At 30.9% G+C, this 25,466-nt stretch overlaps 1 protein-coding gene across 1 annotated transcript in view; it reads right to left on the minus strand.

Moving 5' to 3' along the window:
- Nucleotides 1-25,466, minus strand: part of eIF5B (eukaryotic translation initiation factor 5B) — a 203,637-nt gene that overhangs the window by 26,430 nt on the left and 151,741 nt on the right. Inside the window, exon 21 of the mRNA XM_075356156.1 lies at nt 13,929-14,090. Within this exon, the coding sequence (XP_075212271.1) occupies nt 13,929-14,090 (162 nt within the window). The remainder of the gene's footprint in view (nt 1-13,928; nt 14,091-25,466) is intronic.

Raw genomic sequence — 25,466 nt, forward strand, 5'->3', positions numbered from 1 at the left:
ATAATAATCGGTAGTCCAAAGAAGTCACCGAATATTTAAATGAAACTAGTAAACAATAAAATAAAATAAATAAAACCACCTATATAATTGCAAACCTATGAATGTCTAGCTTGAAATTAAGAGTTCAGTTCAAGTTTGCATGTGGTTGCTGGCCGTTGTCATAAAAATTTAACAGATGTTTATCTATACTACGTAACACTTAACACTATAAATTGTTTACAATACAACAAAATACACAAAATGCTAATAGTAAAACATTGAATTTTCTGTATTTAAAGAAATAATTAAATGGCAATAAAAAAATCCTCGTAATTAATTTATTATACTAGTTGGTTCTCTTAAATATGTTTACAAATATCACTTATTTAAACTAAAATAGGGAAAAAGATGAACTGGAATGGATTGTTGAAATTATTTGAATTAAATATGTAAATATAAACAGGTGTGTTTCATAATATAATTAAAGACAATAAATTATACAAAAACAAGTGATTGAAGTTCAATTTTTGCTGAATGTTTCTTAGTTTTCCTTGTATCCCCTCCCGCGCTATCACTCTTTCCTGTCAATGTATGTTTTCATATCGAACGCCTACATTGCCCGTAAACCCCGCATCACCATGGTACAGTCGCTTCAAGACAGGAAGTGTGGAGCGGTGTAATAGTGCAGCTAAATATAGCTACTTCATCCCTTCTAACACCGCCCTCCGTCTACAGGTGCCTGTCCTTGACGCCACCAGTTTTCCATTTATCCCACGCACAGCTAACGAGTGAGGTATCTTCTCGACCGAGACGACTGTTCAGAATTCTTCTTCCCTTTTGTAATATCAACGATAGACCGTTGATATTGAGGATAGGATGTCATAGGCTAGTTGATCGACTAAGCTTTTAGTTACAGTGTCACTCGATTTTTCATCCACCTGATAAGATACTATGAATGTATGTACAGAAATGTTCACGAATGAAAGAGCTAAATTCCGAATGAATAAATCACGAAATATAAACCGGTTTAAATCTAAATTTAGTTTAAATTAAAATGAAAACCTCATATAGAACATGAGGTTTCATCGACTGAAAATAGTTTTACATCGCGTGAAATTAACTGTGTGTAAATAACAAAAAATTATCACACAAAGTATCCGCAATTATATCAACAAATTTCTGTAAAATAATTAATCGATTATGTTAACCAGTACATACCCTCAAATATAGTTCGACGTAGCTAGTGGAAAAAAGAATGTTTCACAAATTTAATCGTTTTTTACTTTTAACCAAGAGTTTTATTCGAATCAGGGATGTGAAACGTTCAGTGACAAGGCAAGCGTATAAAGTGCTGAAAGCATTTCCAAGGAACTCTGACGTACCACTCGAGTATGCATCAAAAACTACCATTACCTTTTTATTAATAAATACTACTAAAATGTTATACGGTTTATTTTTCATTACACAGATTTTGTTAATCGTTGTTGCCAACGTTCATGAATTTAGCGTACTAAAAACAACAAAAACTTTCACAACGAAAAGTTTCAAAATCCTGAACATTTTTAGTCATTTCTGGAGTTATGATTTTTTAACACAGCTCTAACCACAATGTTTTCCTTTTTTATCCCCAAAACACAAATACATTTTTAGATTAATCGTTCGTATCAAGAAGTATGAATCGTTCGAGCACTGCGCGCAGCCGTCTGGCGCACCAAGTGGTCCGCTCTGCGCCAAGCAGCTAAAAAATAAAAATGTGAGCACACACAACAAACAAACCAACGCACCATGTGTGTTTTTATTGGAGAGAAAAATACTACAACCAGATTTAAATCATTCTGACTTAGCGACTAATGTCGCTAACTTTAACCCAAACTTATAAAGTTTGAGGTATCAAAAAATGTGCCTTTGTACTTTCAAAAAACTGAGAAAAATGAGATTACGGTCATTTCTTTAAATATATGATTGTCATCGCCACAACTTCAAATTAAAAAATATCAGTTGTAGGTTGTTCACGTTTTTATTCTCACCACCCTAATCCAGTTTTTAGAGGTTAAACCCACTACTTCGGGGCCGCCTCCGGGCGGGTTGCCCTGGCGAGCGGCGTCTCGGAATGGGATTATTAGATGTCAAATATTGATTACCTCGTGTAAAAATAATTTTTTTTAGCCATGAAACTTGATATAACGAAAGTTAAATAAGAAATTTAACTCTAGAAATTGATCCTAACGAATAGGGAATTTCCGCTACTGATCGGTACATTCCGTTGCCTACTTTTTGGTTACAGTTCATTATTTTATGAAGAAAAACTATCACGCAAATAAATAAAAAATATTATTAATATATATTTCGCATATATATCGATATATAATAATACAACAAGTATACACTAGACCACTACGAGACTTGTACTAACGAATCGGGATTTTCCGCTAGTGATCGGTACATTCCGGTGCTTATCTAAGGGAGACGGATACACGCACAGGCAGACACACATACAAATGCCCTTTAGTAGGGTAGGATTATTATTATTTTCCTGATGACTGTACTTTGAAATTTCTAGTAAAACGCTATACTATGAGAACTACGGTTAAATTTTTTCAATACCAATGAAACAATTTTTTTGTAAATCTAACAAAGACGAGCAAGAAAACCCTAAATTTGATGCGGGTAAAGATAAACATTTTTATTTTAAGATATATCTTAAATATTTTTTTTGTGATTCACGAAAACTGAAAAATGCATTTATTAAAAAAACCACATTTCTTTAAAATTCTATTTTCAGAAGCCGATTCCAAATTAAAAATATCCCTTTCAGCAAGCCGAAAGGCGGAGGTAGATTTCACCAGTGCAAAGTAGGGAATAAAAAAGATTTCTACCTTAAACTTAGAGAAATTTACTCAATACGACAATGGTTGCATGTGTAAAAGGTTTCACATGTTTATCGTACGAAAAGCTCCATCTTACAATTCCAGCAACATTTTGGTCATCCCTTGCCGTAAGGGTTGGTCATATCAAAAATTGTTTCGCACAAAAGCTTTAGGTAATGTTTAGAGGACTAACGACCACTTTAAACCGATTCTATACTGTGCCTATTAAGGGAGGTATGATATTTTCCACTCCCTGGGCCAATGGTTGGTGATATCAAAAAACTTTACTTACGTAAGGTTTAGGCCCTTATCCAAGAAATAGTAGGAACTTTAAACGAATTCGACATTTTACTTAATAAGAAAGTTAGCGATATTCTGTTTTTTCGAAAAAACCTCATTTCAACCCCCAAGGTCCGATTTTGGCCGGTAACGAACTCGATCGAGATTTTGGGACGAGTTAAAAATCTGAAAGTGATTGGCGCAAAATTACGGCAGTTATCGTGTCCACAAGAAAGTGAAATATATATATATATATATTATATATATATAAACTTTTGAGCTGACGGTGTTTTTGGGGTCTGGGGGATGTGAAAGGCGAAGATATGTCGAAATTTTCCGGAAGTCGAATCATGGTACCACAATAGGTGCTTTCTTATGTAATCTATCTAAACAGCCAACGACTAAATAACCCCTTATTTAGCACACACTTCAAAAAGTCGAAATATATAAAAAAAAACCCGGTTTTAAAAGAACCCTAACAAAGAAATACATATTATTTTTTATTAGTTTTCCTAACTAAACTTCTTGAATCTTCATGTGAAAATATTGCAAACAGAATGACATCACGCGGACAGGACAGTCACGCGGCTAAAGCCGCGTTCGCGCAAAGTCGTACAACTGTGGGTTGTTTCTGATGTACGGCTTACACACACAACTTAATTTAAAATATTTTTAATTTTAATATTTCGATATATTTTGGTTTATTTAATTCAATGATTCTAATTAAAGAGCGCGCGCATACCGTATTTAATTCGCGCGGGTGTGGCGTTATTAGCGGCGATGGTCAGCAGTATCTAAACTAATGTAATTTCACAACTTACATAGAACAAATTTTACATGTACGGTCGGCAGACTGGTGAAGGCGCGAGGCTTAACGCACCAGCTGCCGAGTCAACCGGGCGATCGAGTTTGGGACCCAGCTAGGCCGTGTTACTTTTTTACATCTTAAATATTACCTGTGACGTTACGACATAGCAGACGACCACAACAGCTGTACGTCAGTGCTACCAACCATTGAAATATTAACTAGATTAAATAAAATAAATAATATTTAAAGTGTAAAAAATAATTGGTTGGCAACCCTGTGGAATTTAAAATTTCCCGGTCCAAGAGGACGAGGAAAAAGGGAAATTCTAAGATGGCGGACTGCGACACTAGCGCTCCTTGTGGTGACAGGAGGTACTATTGACGCAGTATGTCACTTAGCCACTAGTTTAGAGCATTTTTGGGGGTGGGGATGCGAGTTTGCAAAAAACGTTTAGCAAATATTGTTATTTTTTAATTGTTAACAAATGTGCCTAAGAAAAATATGACAATTAGGGGAAATCTCGAGATACTGAGGGTGAACTTGCTCTACAGCATCACCCCCTTGAACTTTTAAGTTGAAAATTTAATGGCATCAATGCCCCATATGTAGAAGTAACCTGACCAAGTATGGTCAAAATCGGTCCAGTAGTTCTGGAGATAAAAGGTGATTTAGAGGCAAACACCGGACACAAACACACGTAAATTAACATCCGGAAAATCTCCAAACGGGTTTTTTGTTCCATAGGTGTCAAAACGTCAAGATCCGGTGAAAACCGCATTTGCCCAAATTAGACCTATTACAATACTTTCCCTTCTAAAGCTACAGCGCTACCTAGACGGGAAAGTAAATATGATACAGAAATCGTTCGTTGCATTTTGTGATAAGTAAGGTTCGAACATAATAAAAAATAAACCTAGCTCCAACCTTGTAGTCGGCTTAACAGAGGAAAAAATCACCTTTTTCTTTGTTTGTATTCTCTTCTTTTTTATTATAATTAAACAGAACATCTTCATTAAGCGTGTAAAAATCACAATGACAATTTGCTTTCAAATTGATTAATAATGTATGATACATCTTTAGAAAAGTACACAACCCATAAAATAAATAAGTTTAAGATAATGAAGAAGAAAAATACAGTTAATGTTGACTTATTTTATGATCTGGAACGAATTTCTTAACAAAAAAAAAAAAATTGAATAATGTACATTAGGCTACTCTGTGAAAAACTGCGAAACGGGGAAAACTTACTTACATGATGATAATTTTTTTTATATACAGCTAAGTAAAATTATTTATTTATTTTCTTACTGCTGATTCATGAATGCAACTCTTGTATTCTTCCATTTTTAAGGACACTAAATATTAAATAAAAAAGATCTTTTAAACAATTCCTTATTTTATTAGTCTCGGACATAGAAACTGATTAAAAAGATGTATCGTATTTATATACGGCATCTATGATATCAAGGACCAGTAGGTAATTAAAAGTATTTTCGGAAATCTAGATCAAATCTTACTCTACGCACGGATGAAGAATTTTACAGCAAGACTAATTCCTTACACTATAAAATCTTTTCAATTTTAATCTTACTGCATTTTTAAACACTTCTAAAATGATACATTAAAAAAACAAAAATAATAACAAATGGTTTTGTTATATTACTCGTATATCACTTATAATAACAACAAAAACAATATTAATATTAATAACGTATTTAAAAAAAAACGCTCAACTTTAAACATGTATTAAAACTATACAGTTTATTTTAGTGACGTAAGAAGAGGCCATGTGTTACATCCATTCGACCGTACTTTTCTTACTATCCTAATTTACCACTCACACTTCCTTTCTCAGTAAACATGTCGATGCGAATAATGGCCTTGTTAAAATGAAGAATGAATGAATGAATGAAGTAATAAAAGGATACACATTCTTAACTTTTCTCCATCCTGTAGCCGGCTTGACATTAATGACATTCTTAGAAACGTAATAACATTAAATCACTGAATAATTAACTAGAGCTTTTAAAACAATATTTGTTACAGAAAGTAAAAGAAGCGCTCGTGCGTGGAGAACTCATAATGAATGCGTCTTATGCGGGTGGTACTTTGAAAATATTTTTGTATTTCTGAGTAAACTTCTTCAAGGTTATACTCGTAACATAATTCAACCAGACTATATTTAAAACAACAGATTTCAATCGTTACACGAAGAGCAGGAAAACGACGGAGCGCGTAAATTTGAGATTCAAAAAGTAAATAAGTAACTTTCCAATGATACTTTGAAGTACATAATACATAATAACTAACAATAAAACGAATTAACTCTTCAAAAACAGATTTAAGGACTATACTAAATTCTTTCGCGTTCGTCACACAATCGAGTAAAAAGAACTAGCGGGCAAGTATACTTGACGATCAAGTTTTATCTACCCTTCATAAAAATTTATTTCTAGCTCTCACTAAAAACATCAATTTTTTTGCTCTCAAATATATCGTGAAGTAAAGAATTTCAATGAAAACTATCGGCGATCTCGAACGTCTTTAAAAATAGTTACTTCCCGTAAGCATATAAAATAGTAAAGGCTGTACACTCGTGAAGAAATGTGAAAGGAATCTGTCCTTTTCTAATACGGGGAAACACGTGATTACAAGAAATCTACGAGAGATATAACTCTTCGAACGCATTTATTTTCTTCGGGCTGGAGACTATAGGGCCAATGACGGGGATATTTCGCTGTCTTCCGAGCGAACGTCTCTGCTTGAATTTATTCCGAGGGACTAATGTACAGATCTTGGATCGGCTCTCCTACAGAACCGACTAGATTAAATCCCTTACAGAAACACGGAAGCCTCATATATACTTCGATAGAAAATATAGGCGACGATTTTATACTTTAATAGATAATTACTTCAACATTTCCATACTTTAACTTTTCAACAGTTTTTAACGGTGTGCGTCATAACATACACACATATTTTCCCGCCTGTATACAGGTTTATGAAAGTAAAGGTCGGTGGGTCACAACGGTTATCGCGTTAGCGTCATAAAACTTTGTTTTTTATTGATTTTTTTAAAATTTCGACCGATGCTATAAAAATTCAATCGAATCTCTGGACACAGATACTGACGAAAGTTACATTTTTTTGGCTAATTTTCAAACAACCAAACCAAATTAATACATAATCATTCTTACTGCTTTTGGATTCTGATCGGTTACATCAAACTGAGGAATGAAGGTGAATTATAGTAATTTACGAACGAGAACTTCAGTCCAAAAGTATTCGATTGTGCAAACAGTAAAATTAATTGCACGTAAATTGCAAACTATAAAAATAATCGATATTTGTTTTGCTAAACCTTTTCGTCAAACGATTCAAATATGAGTCCTGAACTTATCACACCTACTTGGATTCCCGACTACACAGTTTGGTAACATCAATGCTACACATATCTTTAGCCGTTTGGGAGTCACAGCATCATAATTTTGAAATATATTAATTTCATAGATCAACTTACATAGCCGTTAATTAATGATAACTAAAATAAACACAAGGTTAAAAAAATTATAGATAAAATTTAATAACTCTTGAACTACAGCGTTCAACAAATAGAAAGCTTTATTGAATGAAAGGATGTGAACGAAACTGGAAAACATACAAGGGGGTTATGAAAGAGTAAGTGAGGGTGGCCTAACCCAATTCCCCAGTTTTGCTATTCCACGAGGCCTATGACGTCATTACTTCTAGACACGTGTAAGACCTATATATTCTAAAATCATCCTCAGGATTTAGAGTTAACTTTTTTTTTTATGAACGAGTTCTTAACGTGATTTCGTTTTAAAAGCTAAATGAAAGTGGAAAATTAACTTTTTAAAACACAAGAGTAATTTTGTTAGTTTTTATTTCTATCAAAAATTATTATTTTTTTTAATGTTAATTCTTAATATTAAACCATATTGTATTTCTTTACACATGACATTTTGAAACTTCAGAAAATATTTTAGAACAATATATCATAAAGACGATTAAGTACACAACAAGAATATTCTTATATCCTTCTATTTTCTTCAAGTTTTAGTACGTTTTAGTACGAATTCCTGATAGAGTAGCAGCATGCCTAAATTCGTATGGAGGTCATACAAAATAATAAACATTTAAAAAATGATGTAGCATTATCTCTGTTATTTTTATTTTTAATTTTTACTTGTATAAAATAAAGTTTTTGTCATGAGATACTGATTTTTTGGTTATTTTTAACTTGTCCTTAAACTTATGAAAGACAATATATATATATATATATAATATTCCATTATATATAATATATAATAGTCCATTTTAAATAGACTACTTCATTTACACAATTGAAAATTTATACAAAATTGTTCAATTTAATAACAGGTTAAATTACGTACAACAAAAGGTTACGATTTTTATTAAAAGAGTTTAATTTTTGGAGTTCTATCGGGCTGATTTCAATGATTTTTATGTTGCTGAAACCTTATCTTGAGAATATTTTTCAAAACGTTTTGAAATGCCGCTTTTCTAAGAAAACCTAATTTAAGTCTTTAATCGCTGAAGATCTCGATGTTGGATATTTTTTATTATATTCCTCGACCCAGGAAACTTTGTTTCGATACATAAAATCCATTAAATTTATAGCAAACTTTCTTAAGAAGTGTCTAGAAATGATAATAGTCAATGCTTTCCTATTCCTACTTATAGAATTTAAATGCCATCGGTAAATTGTACGCATATACTCCTTCCCATCAATCAATTCCTACCATTACAGCCGAAGTCCACATTCCGACCGGGCCACTGCTAGCTCGGAAGTAAAGTGTTTTTTCACTTTTGTCTTTTGTTCAGTTACTTCCGATACAAATAAAATATTTTTGTTACAGAAATATTGCGCAAGAAATCAATTATTTCAAAAACGAAATATTTTCTTCAACTGCATTATTTTCTTAACAGAGGAAAGTACTTTTTCTCAAATACTACTAAATGTACATTAACTTTAATTTCATTTAGTAAAGGTTTCTTTCCAGAACTTCTGTACCTTTTCACATACTTTTACTCTTTTCCTTTAACCACATTTTTCTAAACAGAAGAAACAATTCAAACTGCAAGGCAAATTATTTCCAGATTTAGAAAAAAATCTCTGATTTGTAATCAACTGTATAATATACAACTTTATGGTTTATTTAATAGGCATAATACAGAAAAGGAATCATATAATCCTCCAACTAGAATCTGTAGCGATTCAATATTTTTTATTGGTGGCATAATATAGGATTTGATCATTAGTTAAAGAAATGAGGTCGATGTTTTACTATTGAAGTAGCATATAAAAAAAAAAACAATTTTATTTCAAACTAGTACTTTAATCTAAGGAATCGAAACGGAAATTCGAACGGGTGTACATCCTATTATTGTTAATTAAAACATAATCTAATGAAAGGCATTTTGAAATTAAGAACTCGATAAAAGCAAATTCAACACTTCCGTAATGAAGAGATCAGACGGATTTTTAAAATATTTTGTATTACTTTCATATAAATATTTTCTTTAACCGTAATAATCAAAATCTAAGTCGTCAAATTACAAAATATGTTTCTTGTTTCTGCCTATCGCGCACTTCTTTCGTATTAAAACTCAAAACAAATTAAATACACTTCAACTAAAATGTATATAGATTTGGGCGACTTAAGCTAATTTTCTCCATCGACATTAAAAAAAATGTTTTTGACTTCTCTTAACTGGAAATGCCTTTTAATGAAAAATCTGTAGGTGAAAAATTTAAAGCCTACAATATAAACGTAAAAGTGCTTGTGTAAAACTAAGAAAATTTAAAAATGAGGCTCCACTCTTTCGGTGAGTAATGGTTTTCCGTATATACTTAACAGTTCTTTTACTTATGAACATACATACAAGAAAGAGAGAAAGAGAAAGGGTGAGAGGGAGTGAGAGAGAGGTATGAAAATCCAAATACGTTTACTTACCTCGACTTAATTATTAATCTATCTAATCACTAAACGAGAAGCAGTCGATCTCTAAATGCCATAATACAGTGAAACTCTCTTATAAATCTTTCGTTAGATTCCAGACCGTACATGTAAATACAAAAGACTATACATTGTGGAAAGCTTTTATTTAGAAAATTATCTAAGAAATGTTGACTGGATTCCACACTATTTTAGATTTTAAAAAATTTTGTCTCGATCGCATAACAAAATAGAATGCAATACAATAATTTAAACCAGAAATCAGTCCATCTAGTAAGCCGTGTAAAAATGGGAAATTTAGTTAGTACAACTAATTTCTGTTAACAGACGTTTGTTAGCTTATTCATCGGTTCAATTATTCTTATTACGATTTTAAAAAAAGGTAGAAAAGTAGGTAACAAAAATTCATGTAGGCCATAAGTATATAAGTTTTCTAAGTAAATATATACCTCCAGGTAAATTAATTAGCCCGTACTCATACGCTTCATAAAAAAAGAGTTACACTAGAGCTTTATTAGTTTTTTATAATTTATCAAATGATTATTCATATAAACGAGATTGCGTGATTCGATGTAAAGGAATGCTTTTATATTATATACCTAGCGAATAGTTTTTCTTTAACCCTTAAAATATCTGACGATACATTTAATAGAATATTATTCTATTACTTTGGCTTTTAGAAAATTCTTTCGTACATTTGAGCGACACCGCTTTGGATAAGAGCCTAATAATGATGTACACTTTCTTCAAATCTAATATACAGTCACGAGTAACTTTTACAATTAAATTCAAGGACTCGAATTTGATATAAAGGTGAAATATAAAGGTAAATTCATATGATAAAGGGAGAACGATTTACTTGACGTTTAGATAAATAAAAACGTAATAAGACGTCATGTTTTTTGACCAGAATTTTATGTCACCACTATACACGAATTACTGTTTTAAAATATGAAAACCTGTAATAGACGTTGAATAAAACCGAGTTAAAACTATAAAGGATGCAATTAACGAAACAAATTTTTACAACAATATTGTACTGAAAGAAAAATAATACATTTTGTAAATAAAAATGCGATAACGAAGCGAGTTAAGGAAGTTGGAGATATAAAAAGAAGCACGCTATCGGTAAAATTTTGAAACCTAAACGGACGTGAAAATTCCTCTCAGATTGATAAATTACATACAACAATATCAAATAATAAATAAAATTTCTGTCAATAATGTTCAAAAGGATTTTGATACAAGATTTTAAAAAACACCATAAAATACTTACTTGTAAGGACTAAAATGTATTTGTACACTTACGTTAATAAAAAAATATGAAAAACATAATCGAGGAAAGTATAGTGAACACATTTCCTTGTAGAACTACGTTATTTATATTTCATTATAATAAGGAAATATATTTGATACAGTCGGAGAGAAGCAGGACATATTATCTTATATAATATTTTAACAGTATCGTATATTAAGTTACATATTTCAGTTTTTTTAATTCTTCTTAATATTAAGTCTCTACGATCTGCTTTCCAAAAGAAAAATAAAACTACACATCTATCGAACACAAAATAAATACGAAATTAGTATACTATTAACGAATCAAATTAAAATTAAAAAAAATAAAAAATAAAACGTTTGAAAAAATAAATTAATATAATAAAAATTAGTAATATATAATAAAATATTATAAGTAATATAATTATATTATAATAACATGTATATTATAAAATATATAATAAAAAATAATATTAAGATATTTATGAACGACACAGAAAGCTGAATGGGGAACCTTCAGGGTGAATGATCACTAGGGGTTGAATGAGGGCTGTTTTGACCCAATTCTGAGTTGGTTACACGTGGCAAATGACGTCAACAAAACCAAAATACGGCACGTGTCTGAACTTTTAGTAAACAGCCTACAGAGATTTCTGAATAAAACCTATATACAACCATGTCGGAATACTGTGACATTTTTGACATAATACATTCTTATATTCCACGTAATAAAAAAAAAAAATGTAATATTTTAGTGACAGATAGGTATTTTTTCCAACAGCATTATTATCACGAAATTAAAAGTCTCCAGATTTTATTACCTTATTAAAGTGGTAAATAATACTATGAAAATGAATGAAAAAATAACGTTCTTATTTAGCTGAAATTATGAGACAAATAAAACGCTTTAAAGAACCGATCTAATTATAGTTTACAATTTAAAATCATATTAAAATTAAAGGAAATAAAAAACAACCAAAAAGCTTTTCAAAACACAGGTTCTTTGGTGGTAAAAGATAAATAGTATGGAATCAAATTCAATAAATAAAATGATCATAACTTTAATTTAAAAAAAAATCTGTATATTCAATCTAACTGTGATCTACATTATCAATGAATGTAGTTCCGCTAGAGACTTACCATTTACTTAAGTTTTTAAATACCTACATATGAATGAAAAATTAAACGATTTAGATAACAATTATATGACAACGGGAAAACCTTATGTCATCAAATAACTATCTAAAATCACTGCAAACAACAATAGTTTTGTTTATCGATTTTTCACGAAAACGTCCTTGGATAAAAGTCATTAACATTTGGAAAACGATTAATTTCTTCGCTTAAAATTTACTTATTTACGTTTGTGTACAAAAAAAAAATGACTTGGAAATTTAAAACTTAATAACTTACTTTCTGGATAGGTCAAAACTATTCTGTAAGGATCACTGTATTTTTTAAATGAAATAGTCCACAAACCGTTGTAACGAGAGAATAATGAATCATTAGACTCATCGAGCGACCAAGCAGCCAGCTTATTGAGCTTTACATTTTCATCAATCATTTTTTTTTCGATTTCGTTTATAGGTGAAGAAAATTAATTAAGAACGTTTAAAAAATTGTAATTTCACTTTCTTTTTCTAGAATACAACGTCTTTTTGGAGGAGAACTGCTTTAAAAAATCAAGCAATAGGTAACACAATAACTTTAAAAAGCCATATTTGTGTATTGTATTTTTTTTTACAACAGTTGATGCGAAGAATACTAGCTAATAATACGACAATTGGCATCTATATTAAATAAATTAAACGACTATTTCCAAATAACAAACAATGAATAGTTAAGTGTATATGATTATTCTAATAGCACCGTACTCTATTTATAATAAATAAATAAATATATATATATACACGCGCGCTCGTGTGCATGTATTTTATGAAAATAATATAATTTCAAATTAAGTAATAAAAGTTTCTTAAGCAAGTAATTAGTTCATGTAAAACTTCTGAATAAGATCCAAAGCAAGGACTTTATTCAATGAAAAGTTCAGCTCATAGAAGATACTACGTCAAGCAACCCTGGTTTGCCAATTTCGAAGGGTGGTAAAAGTTCATCCACGTGGTTATTCGACCTATTACGTCAGTACGACACGTGTAAACATCCTCATTCACCCTGGATCATTGAACTCCTAGGGTTCTCCTTCATTCTAAAGCAGTTCCCTTTCATAAAATCAGGTCGTATACACGAATGAAGAAACGGGGATGCACGCGCACATACGAACAAGTGCGCGCATTCACACGCCCGATAATTGGTTTTAAGGAAATCCTACATGTAAAATAGATATTTATCTCTTTTAAAAATAAAATAATAACTATCATTTTTTATTAATGACATTTGATACATTCATGAATGAAATTTTATTTATTCCGATAAAATATACGCCGGCTTGGAAAGAATACGAAGTTACGTAAGTATATTTAATTAACCAATAGAAGTTTCCTAGAAAATTAAGGCTTACGGATCAATAAAACGATTTAAATCACTTTTCTAATTTAGACTCACGCGGCCTCGAAATCACTGAAATCATAAATCATCTGAACTTCTTAAGTATTACCAAAAAAACTACCGAAAAAGACATCAGACTTTTAGACAGAACAACAGACTTTCTCAGAAGTAATAAACACATGCACCAAATACAAATGCGGTAAAACTTACCTTGCTAATCAGAAAATCCTTTTCATCAAAGTGTCTTCCGAACATTTTAGGTGTCTCTCCAGGTATAGGTTCAATTTTTATACAAACTTCTTGTCCTTTTCTAGCGGTTTCTACAGGCTTGTGATTGTTTTCTATACTGGTAACCACTCCGAGTTCAACAAACTATGAAAATATAAATATAAACAATTAAGTTATATCAAAATATTACTACATATACAAATACAAATAAAAATATACGCTTATTTTTAAAGTAGGCCTTTTTGTTTACAAAATTTCAATTTGATGTAAAATTTCATTTTAAAAATTAAATTTTGTATCAAACGCAGTCGAACTGAACAGGAAGAGTTAATAAAATTATTAATATAAGTAGTTACGTAGTTAAACTCTTACCAAAAAAAAACTAGCGCTTTCGGTAATTAAAACATCCTCAGAAATAAAATTAGTTAAAGAAAACTAAATGTTAGTCAATGACAAGCGGTTTAGTCAGTTTTCATCAAAATACTCGATGTAAAATCAGTTGTATGATTTTCATAAATTGAGGGCATTCAACTTTATATTAAATTCTTTGAAGAAAAGGAAATAGAACGTTTTGATATCTTCTGAGTGCGGTATGATAAAAGATAGAATTTTATCATTAATATTTATAAAACTTTTAACTATGGCCGAGAATTACTAATTGCACAAAACAATATCACTACTTCACTCAACTCGGGCGGTAGTAATAAAAATTTTTTTTCGAGAAAAATCTACTTCAGAGCAATGCTATTAGCCAAGTATTGTATATATTGCGATACTATTGAAATGTAGTATATCCTTCCATCGATGAAGGTTAAAGTTTTAATAATGAATAAAATTTATAACTAAGAAGAGGTCAGAACTGATTATAGGATATTAGGATTATACGATGATTAAAAGAGAACTCGTCAATTTAACTTTCAACAGTAATAAGTCGTACGTACAAAACAATTTAACAGTACAACAAACGATAACACAAAAATATAAACTTAAAGTTAATCCCATACGATCGGGAAGCATTTTTGTATTTTCAACTCGATTTTTTTTAATAACATTTTTTTGCCCTGTTAAGTCACTCTCTTCGATGGCATTAAAAAATTACATTAGAAATCACTTCTTTTAATTACTCCGACATATAAGCGATATAAACTGTTTCACAACTAAACGTTTTTATGCTCATTATGTTAACACAAAGCAGACTGTTATCTGCGGTAGACAAACTGTTAAATAATAGTTTTCAACAAAATACTTGAAAAACGTTTCCTGTTTAAAACCATGTCGTCTAGTAAAGTAACAGTTTTATTTTATTTTGAATCCATTTCAAAAATCATGTGTTCGCCTGTACACTAAACATTTGAAATTAAACTTTCCCTTTAAATGTGATATTTTTTTAATTTTCATTGTTCATTAAGGATTAAATTCATATCTACATCAATTTATAACATAATATATACTCACAAAAGATTTAATAAGATTTTGAAAAAATGAACCGAATACAAAAAGAAGAATATTAGAATAATTTGTCCAAACATATTCCATTTAATAGGAAACAGTAATTTGTCCACTATGCCCGCAATACAATTTTTGAAACACATTTTTTGAACGCGGCCTGAAATTTTAAATGAAATAAAATAAAGATTACGAAAATTTATTGAATTATGGCTTCATGCTAACTTTAAAATATGGCGCCGACTTCAAAAAATAAGAGTGTACTGAGGGTATAATGTAACATTTATCCTTCCTTTTTAATTCCTTGTACGCGAAGTAAAGGAAGTATTGTGATAGCAAAAAATCTCGGTTTTCAGATTCAACAGAGATACCCATTTTGACTAGTTTCGGGGTGACGTCTGTAGGTACGTATGTATCTCGCACAACTCAAAAAAGATTAACCGTACGATATTGAAATTTTGGATTTAAGACGTTATAACATCTAGTTGTACACCTCCTCTTTTGATTGCAATAGACTGAACCAAAAGTTTCCAAAAAAAGTCCGTAATCCAAAAAATTTGAATTTTGGACTTTTTCTTAACTTCAGTAATAAATCCTCACTGAGAGCATTTCAACGATATGTCATAAGTGGCACTTATTTTCATTGATTCCAGAGTTATAGACAAATGAAATTTTAATTAATGAAATATTTGGATTTTATAAGGGGAAGGCTCGGTTCGAATCAGAATTCATCTCCTTGTTTTATAATTTTTTTCTTATTTTTTTTTTTTTTAGTTTATATAAATTGATTTATTTATAATTATTAAACTGTGATTGTAAATTAATTCTTACGATGAATAATAAAAAAAAAAAAAAAAAAAAAAAAAGAAAAAATATCAGGTAAAAATGGAACGAAATTTTAAGTACTTTTCATTAAAAAAAATTTGTATATGTAATTAAATGGGCGTACAAGGAAGTCATGTGATGTCCACATCAAATCTTTATTTACTAAGAATATTTTTTTTCAAAAAAAAAAAATTCAAGCTGAGAAAGTAAAAGTCAATGTAATGTTAAATTAACTTCATCGAATTAAAAAAAAAATAAATAAATAAAAATAAACTGTAAAATAAAATTTCTGTTTCATGTAGTAAAAACTTCAGGTATTAATTTTGAAACAATTTATTTTAGCGTTCCTACTCAGGTAATAAGATATAAAACTAGTACTACCAACAGGAATAGGAGTAATTTAGAACGTATAAAAAATTAGTAAAGTAAAAAATTTTAAGGATCATTGTACCTGGCACACCCGATTTTGCAGTTGCACAACTGTTTATCAACGAACTGCTCAACAACATGATGATGGAGTTGAACACCTCGTCGATAATCAGCAGCATGAGAATAATTATAATCTCAATTTCATCATCATTTATTCATCATCATTTATTAATATTTCCCTTAATATTTAAAGGGAGAGTAACATCAAATTATCAAAGGTCAAGAAGTGTGTATCGTATTAAAAGCAATGTAATAATGCGGATACAAATCGACAAACCGATGCTAATTTGATGAACAAATGGGTGATACCAGGACCAATTCACCGGCTCTCAAGGCAGCTGAGTTACAGGACTCAGCCACGAGTCCCAGCCGATAATATATGTAAAATTATCACTATATTAACAATCCATGCACGCTAAAATAAGATACCAAATAATTAAGAACAATATTACAGTCTTTCGGCTAGTTACGTCACGATACAATGCACGTAATGAAAATATTGTAATTATACGTACATGTAAACGAGAAATTTACCGATCGAATATTACAAGTACCGGGTTCGAAACTAAGCATGTCCGGTTATTTTTTTTTTCATAGTTATATTTACATAAGAAATAAATTTAAGAATTATGATTACAAAATCTTTCAGTAATTTCGCAGATAGACAAATTCCTGAATCCATGCTAATAAATAAATTTAAAAATGTACAAATTGCTCACGTGTTTATAACTCTAACAATAATGGCTTTTGAACCAATCGTTTCAAATAATATATATTTATAACAATGAGATTATACTATTCCAATACGGCTAATGCCATAATTATTATTAGAATGTGGAGCAAAATGATGTAAACATTTCTAAAAAAACTAACGTTCCAATAAAAAATGAAGATTTTATTTTATTTTATTTTCTTTCCTATATATGGTATATAGTTATATATTTCTTTCCTTCTAAATATTGAAGGCTTTAATAAATAAGCATAATAATATTATTTCTTATATTAAATATATATTTACTTCTTTGTTAATAAATATTCTGAAGTTTTAAGAATAACTTTTTTCTTCTGAATTTTCAGCTAAATCTCACCAGAGGAGTTCAAAAAAATTCATCGAAAGGGGAACTGCGTTTTAGATTTAAAATAATGCTTTCTGCACGAATTTTTACAAATATTATTCAGTTTTATTCTGATTACGTCTACTCGTTCCTACAATGCAAAATATGAGTAATTCTCAGAAAAAGTTGCTAAGAAGGACGCCCCGTTGTTTTACGTTTTCAAAAAAATCTGATGTGGAGAACATATGACCTCCTTAAACGCCTATTAAATTACATTTACACATTTTTTTTTTTTAAATGTTAAGTATATAAAATTTGATTTCATTAAAAACCTTTGATACTTTATCATATTTTTGTTGTTGTTATTACTGAATCTATTATTCATCGTAAAAATGTTTTTACAATGAGAGGTTAATAATTAATAAATCAATATATTTAAAAAAAAGGAGATGAAATCTGATTCGAACCGATGTGCCTTCCCCTAAGATCCAAATACTTCATTAATTAAAATTTTATTTGGTTATAATCTGGAACCAATTAAAATAAGTACCGCTTATGATATATCTTTGAAAATCTCTCAATGAGGGCTTATAGTGTAGTTAAAAAAAAATCCAAAATCCAAACGTGTTTGGATTTTGTTCTTTTTTGGACACTTTTGGTTCAGTCGATTGCAATTAAAAGGGGAAGTGCACTAGATGTTACCACAGTCCTAAACCCAAAATTTCAACATCCTACGGTTAATTGTTTTTGAGTTATGCGAGATACATATGTACGTACAGACGACAGATGTCACGCCGAAACTAGCCTAAATGGATTCAGGGATGGTCAAAATGGATAATTCCGTTGAAACCTGTAAAACGTAATTTTTTTGCGATCACAATACTTTCTTTACTTTGTACAAGGAAGTAAAAAAAATTCCGAATTAAACTTTTTTCTCAGGAATTTTTTTACGGTCATATTGATTATTTAGCAAGTTCAAAAAATGCTTTTCAGTTAACGCAATAAAACTTGTATTAATAAAGATAGATGAGATTATTTATATGTTTATACGAAACGCAGACATCTTGAAATGACGTATTCTGTACAATTTACAAACAAAACTTCAAATGTATAAATTATTTAAAATAGGTATATCATTTAAAATCTGGACGTCGACATATTTTTACAGTTTCGTCTTAACAATAAGATACCAATTTTGTGTTTGTGTATATACTTGTATATACAAAGTTTATAAAAGAAATACACGGGTAAAAATCGGGTAACAATATGGATATAAAATTTCATACCCGTTCAAAATTTACTACAACTGTTGAAGAAAAAATAGAATAGTAGACTAGTATACTAATACGTGTAAAAAAATGTGATGTATTAATAGATACCGCGTACGTCCAATTAACCATACTCTTCGTTTTGTTAAGGATGTTGTTTACACAGAGAGGGGAAGGAAATAACATCCTAAAATTAGGTAGAAGTACTAGACCTCCATACTTCCTTCGTATAAGTGAATGGTAGGGGAATCTTCCGGTTGTTAATTTTATTTAACAACATCAAAAGTTATAAATAGAAAAACTAAATTGTCGCCCGATTTAAACACACGAAGAGACAATTTTTTATAGCAACTACTGCATCCTGTTAACACACGTTGCAATGCATTAACGGCACATTAATTTCATTTTTGTCTACACTGAAGATTATCTAACTGTAATAAATCATAACGCGGGTAAAAGTCATTCGCATAATATATTCACGTAATATGGAAACTAATTAAAAAACGACCAATAAACTATAATAACATACAAATTTATCGGACAAAGGCGTTAATTTGTTACCATTATAGATAAAATACAGTAAGAATCTGAAGTACAATGTAACCCGACGATGGCAGCTATTCAGAAATCGGAAACTAAAAAAAAAAACTATAAAAAATAATGAAATCGAATTAAACACGCACTAAAGATTAAATAAAAACACACTATTCCAATTCTTAAAATTTTGAATTGAGCGTTTTTGAACGAGCAATCAGGTAAGTTAAAATCACCTGAAAACGAGAGAATAAAGATGTACCACGCAAACAAATTGAAATATAAAATAATTGTAATCAAACTAAGTTTGCTGAAATGGGGAACGTCACATAAGTATACGAAATAATTATTGTTAATAGCGGCACGCAAAGAAATAGAAACATCAACACAGGGGTTAAGAAAACGTTAAAGGACCCCGCACCTGGATAATAAAATCAAAACTTGACGGTATAAAATCCATCATTCAGAAAATATTACTCACAAAACAAATAAAAAAAGATAAACATTATATTTCAATAATACACTATAACGCACCTAGTGTGTATAATACAAGTAGCAGAGGTGCCAGTAAGACTGCTAAGAACAATTAGATTGATTACATGCATAATAAAATTAAGACAAAAGCCTAACAAATTTAAAATGTTTGTTAATTAGGCTAAATCATCTTCGATGCCGAATATAAGGTTAAATCACGGATGATAATTTGAAATATTGCTCCATAACGCAGTATGTACCCTAAACGCAAACGGTAAAGAGTGAATTTCGCGTCAAAATGTGAGCAAACAGATTAAAAAAAAAATACGTACAGATAACTTTAAACTTGAATCTTTAACTTGAAGCACACTTAAAAAAGTAGTTATTAATGAATAACTGAATAGTATTGTATTTTTAATTTTTAAGTGTATTCTATCGAGAATTTTATTATTTACGGCAAGGCCCACAAAAAAATCTTCTACTGATGTTATCTGGAAAAAGCTGAGAAACCGGATCGCCGAGAAACTTCGGCAACAACTAAACAAACACAACAAACGGGTGAAATTAAGGCTCTTTGTTAATTTGATGTAGCTCATTAAAATTTATCTCCAAGCAATGTTTGTTGGCAAAATACCACAATAAACATAGGACGTTTCTTTTAATAAATTCATCAAGTTATTTAAAATGTGAAAGTCTTCACTCATTCATCACCGATTTTTCAACTTACTGAACATCTTACTAAGCTGAAAACAGGCTGTAATTTATGACAGTAGGAAAACCAAGTATAAATTATCTTCCTTATTAACATTTACGGAGTTTAAAAGGGGGTGAAACCCCCCCCCCCCAACAAAAAAAAACAACAATACTTATTTTAATATATATTTTTGAACGTTAGGATTTTGAAATTTGTCATTATCCACCCAGATACAAATTATATTTTATTAAATTATTCTGATTAAACTTAATACAAGCAGGAAAAGCGGTTAAACCTGAATGTAGGGCATAATTTGTTTTCCGTCTGACTGAATGAATACGTGTTATTTATAAGAACACCAGTAAATACTGAACTGTAGTTTCGAACTACATAATTATCCAGGCTCTGAAATATTTTAACCCCAAATAAAATATCGAACTAAAATTTTATCCTCAAAAAAATGGTAAGCTTGTAGCATCTCTGGGCAGATATTTCTTATATTACATATACCTAAATATACAGAATGTATCACAAAGTTCTACCGGGATATCATAACCTTTTCTACTCGTGAAAATAATGGTAATAATAGTGCATAAAATACGTCCTAAAATGGTTCGTTTGCGAGTTACGGCTAGTGAAATATTTCCCTCGGATTTCAACTACCTCAGTGATGTAAGGTCGTACTGAAATTTTTAGGACGTTAAGGACGAACTGATGTTTTCTTAGTTTTTGACCTGAAAAACCGAATAAAATAGGTCCTAGAAACGAATATGCAGTAGTTTTTGAGAAATCCAGGGTGAAAACCAATAAATTATGATAAAAAACCCTGACTTTTATGTGTGACGTATAAATAACTTTGTTAAATGGGTAATAAAGACATAAAACCTTTAAACAAACTTGTAGAGAATTTATTTCTGAACAAAATGGTGCAAGTAAAGTTGAATAAAACAAAGAAAAATTGGCATTTTATTCAAAGACAGTACATTACTACATTTGCCAAAAAGGTACTTATTGAATGTAAACAAAAACCAAATTCTTTTTTTGTGATGTGAAAAATTTGTAAAAACAAAATTTACTCTTAAAAAGATTAATTTCAAAGTCGGCAGTAAAATAACGACACTACATAGTTGTTTAAATTATTATGTAAGCGACAATAAGTATATCGGGTACCGAGAACTGAGCTGTCGTTAGCGAAGGTTTTCTGTGGATTTTAGTTTGAACGTGATCGGTTTGTCGTTGAAGTAATGACGTACTTATTTACAACAGAGGAATACGCTTATATAGTATTCATTTTGGCTGTGTGTAATGGTAATACAGCTGCTGCAGCAAAATATGAAATACGTATTCCGAATCGCAGAATCCCAAACAATTAGTGCGACTTTTCGCAATCTTCGGGAAATAGGTTCACTAGCTGGTATTCGTACGAGCTACGAATAAACTGTCCAACACGATGCTGTTATTGATGAAATTACTATCGATGCAGTCCAGATGTCAGTACACAACGTCTTTCTAAGCGGATTGTATTTTTGCATTCAACGGTTTGGAGGACACAAAACACGTTTTATCCTGATCATAAACAGCCAGGTCAACATCTACACCCAGGGGACGGTCCACTTCGCTTGGAGTTCGCCATCTCCGTGCAACCGCACTCGAGACGGCGTCAACAACTTACGCAATGAGCATACATACATGGGCAGAATTAAATCCTCATGAAACGTTGGAAAGCAATTTTCAACACCGATTTACCATCAATGTATGGTGAGGACTTCTCCACAATCAGCTATTTGGACCGTTCATATTACCTGGTCGCTTAAATGCTGAGGTCTACTTGCACTTTAGTCAAGAAGAATTGCCGCAGCTGCTTAGAGATGTTCCTCTAGCTCTAAGGCGCAAAGTATACTTCCAGCACGATGGCGTGCCTTTCCACTCACTTAAATCAACATTTCCCTGAAAAATGGATCAGTTAAGAAGGTCCACATTCCTGGCCACCAAGATCGCCTAATTTAATAGCTTTAGATTTTTGCTCTGGGGATGGATTAAATATATTGTATACTAAACAAAAGTAAATTCTTGTGAGGAATTAATTGTCCGCATTATGAATGCGGCCGAGCAACTTAGGTACAGACCTGAGGAACTAAAAAGAGCAACAAAAGCAGTATAGAAGCTTGCCAAGAAATGTGTTGAAAATTGTGGGAAATATTTAAACATTTATTTTAAACTGGTTATTGTATGTCCTATAATGCACTTTGATCTTATGAACTGTTTCCAAATAAAATTGGAATTTTTCTAACTTTTCTTCGTTTCATCTGACTTATCTTATACACCATTTTGTTCAGATTAAACTTTTTACAAGTTTTGTTTAAAAATTCTACGTGTTTATTAATTACCCTTTTTTGCTGAATTCCTTTATTTACTTACAATCAGCTTCTACAATGAAGCTATAAGTAAGTCGTATGACTGACCATCACATGAAAGAGAACCACCCAATATAAAATTTGATAGTGCCTTTGAGAATGTCCAGAAAAAATTAACATTACACAAAATAAATACCAACTTTAAATAGAACAGTAAACGAAATAGTAACTTTGAAATATCCAAGAAACAATAAACGCGAGCACCAAGCCGCACCATCATAACGGGCCATCAGCAAGATTAAGCACACGGAGCCTTTTTAGTCTCCTAACGTCCTCGCTGTTGTCTAGGAAATTCAAAGAGAATTGATTAATATGCTTATCCAACCTGGACATGTACCTTCAAACTAGACGTCCGACTTCCTCTCGAACGTATGGAATGCCTACGTAATCGTGGATCTAAGCATTCCTAGCGAACTACGGCGCGTGGGTTATGTTCCGTAAAAGTTTGTTCTGAAATCGTTGAATACCTCCAAGTTGCTGTTACTGACCGTTCCTCAGAGTTCAATCCCGTACGTCCATATCGGTTTCATGAAAGCCTTGTAGAGCACAACCTTGTTGGACAAAGAAAGTTGTGATCTCTTACCCAACACTCGGTTCATCTTCTTAAGCTTAATTTTAAGCAACTTCCTCTTCTCCCTAACATGATCCCTCCACGTCAAACGGCGATAAAGGTAAAAGCCCAAGTACCGTACCGTACTGAACTGAGGTATCCTGACACCGTTTAACCGAACCGCAGAGCAATCTTCCCACCTCATGGTGAACGCACGTGGCTGGACTTCGCCAGCTTAACCTTTATCCTCCATGTACGCAACCAGACGCTGATGGCATCCATTACAAAGTTATTGTACGTCAAACATAAAAAACAAGGATTTTTAACTCAATTTATTGGTTTTCACGCCAGATTTCTCAAAAACTACTACAAATACGGTTCTGGGCCTTATTTTATTCAATTTTCAGGTTAAAACCCATAATAAGTCACTAATTCTGCTTTTTAATTAACGTTATAAAAATATCAGTACGACCTTATTTCACCGGGGTAGCTGAAATCCGAGCGAAATCTTTCACTAGCCGTGACTGGCAAACGAAGCATTTTAGGACATATGTTTAGTGGTAAACTCTGCATATCTTATACTCTTATAGCCTAAAAATGGCCATATAAAGTTGACTGTCGTTAAAATTTTACATTTTTATCTCCTCGGACCGAAGTAACATAACATTGGGCTAAATTTATTAGGTTACGAGTCTAATGGTTTTTTCGAGTTGTCAATAAGATTAAACTGCGATGCGAAATAAAAGACAAGTCTATAAATTATCCATTCTGAATACAGTCACACTCAAAATGAACATTAATCTTTTGCTTAAGATAGAGATTTTTTTAGTTTCAGAACTATAACATTTTATTTTTGAACGAATAATTTTAAATGTAGTACATTTAATATTCATAGCAAAGCACAGGCATTTTGGTAGTCTCGAGTAGAAGAGACTTTAATTTGGTAACTACGAGTACAAAATTGTTTTATTTTAAACTCCAGTGACTTCTTTCTTGTTAGCTAAACTATTATAATATATTAAATCTGTATTAACACTGGACACTTTTTTAACACATTCTATTAAAATCCATCAATATTTCATATCCGGTTAAAAGCTGATAGTACTTTTTAATACTGTAATATTACTCTTGAAGGTAATAGTAATAGTAATAGGTAATAGTAATAGCCTTCAATAGTAATGACTATAAGTAATTGCATCTAGATGTATAAGTTTCATTAATTAAATAATAATAAAACAATATTAAAATCTAAACATTAGACAAAAAACACACGACATAATAGAACTGGAATAATTTACACTGTTATTATTGAAATTTTAAGATGCTTAATTCAGGGAAATTTCATCAGTGACGACCGCGTTTTACCGCAGTGAATAGAGTATATACATCAAAAACATGGTAATATTCTTTAAATTAACGCTTATCGATAATTATACTTACTGTATTATTAAATAAATAATTAAGTTATTACATTTTTGCATATAGAAAACGTGCATATAATAAAGTAGTAGATTAGTTAAATTACAAGTGCGAAAAAATTCTACTCTTTAGAAATAGGAATTTTAACGTATTATTACTGAAGATCTGTGTTAACAGATTTTAAACGTATAATTGATCTACGTTGTAAATATTAGGGTTGATGTGAATTGTAAATACTAGGGTCATTCAATAATTAATTAAAAACAAAAATTCTTTGGTATCACAACCAACCCTTTCATTTAATCAATGTGACATTTTTTTCACTTTTCAGCATAATCTTCAGCAACATTAATAGACTTGTTCCATCTGTAATCGGCTTATTTATTCCTGCTGCAAAGAAATCATTGTCTTT

Source organism: Lycorma delicatula, chromosome 2 (genome assembly GCF_047948215.1).
Source record: "Lycorma delicatula isolate Av1 chromosome 2, ASM4794821v1, whole genome shotgun sequence".
Classification (NCBI taxonomy): domain Eukaryota; kingdom Metazoa; phylum Arthropoda; class Insecta; order Hemiptera; family Fulgoridae; genus Lycorma; species Lycorma delicatula.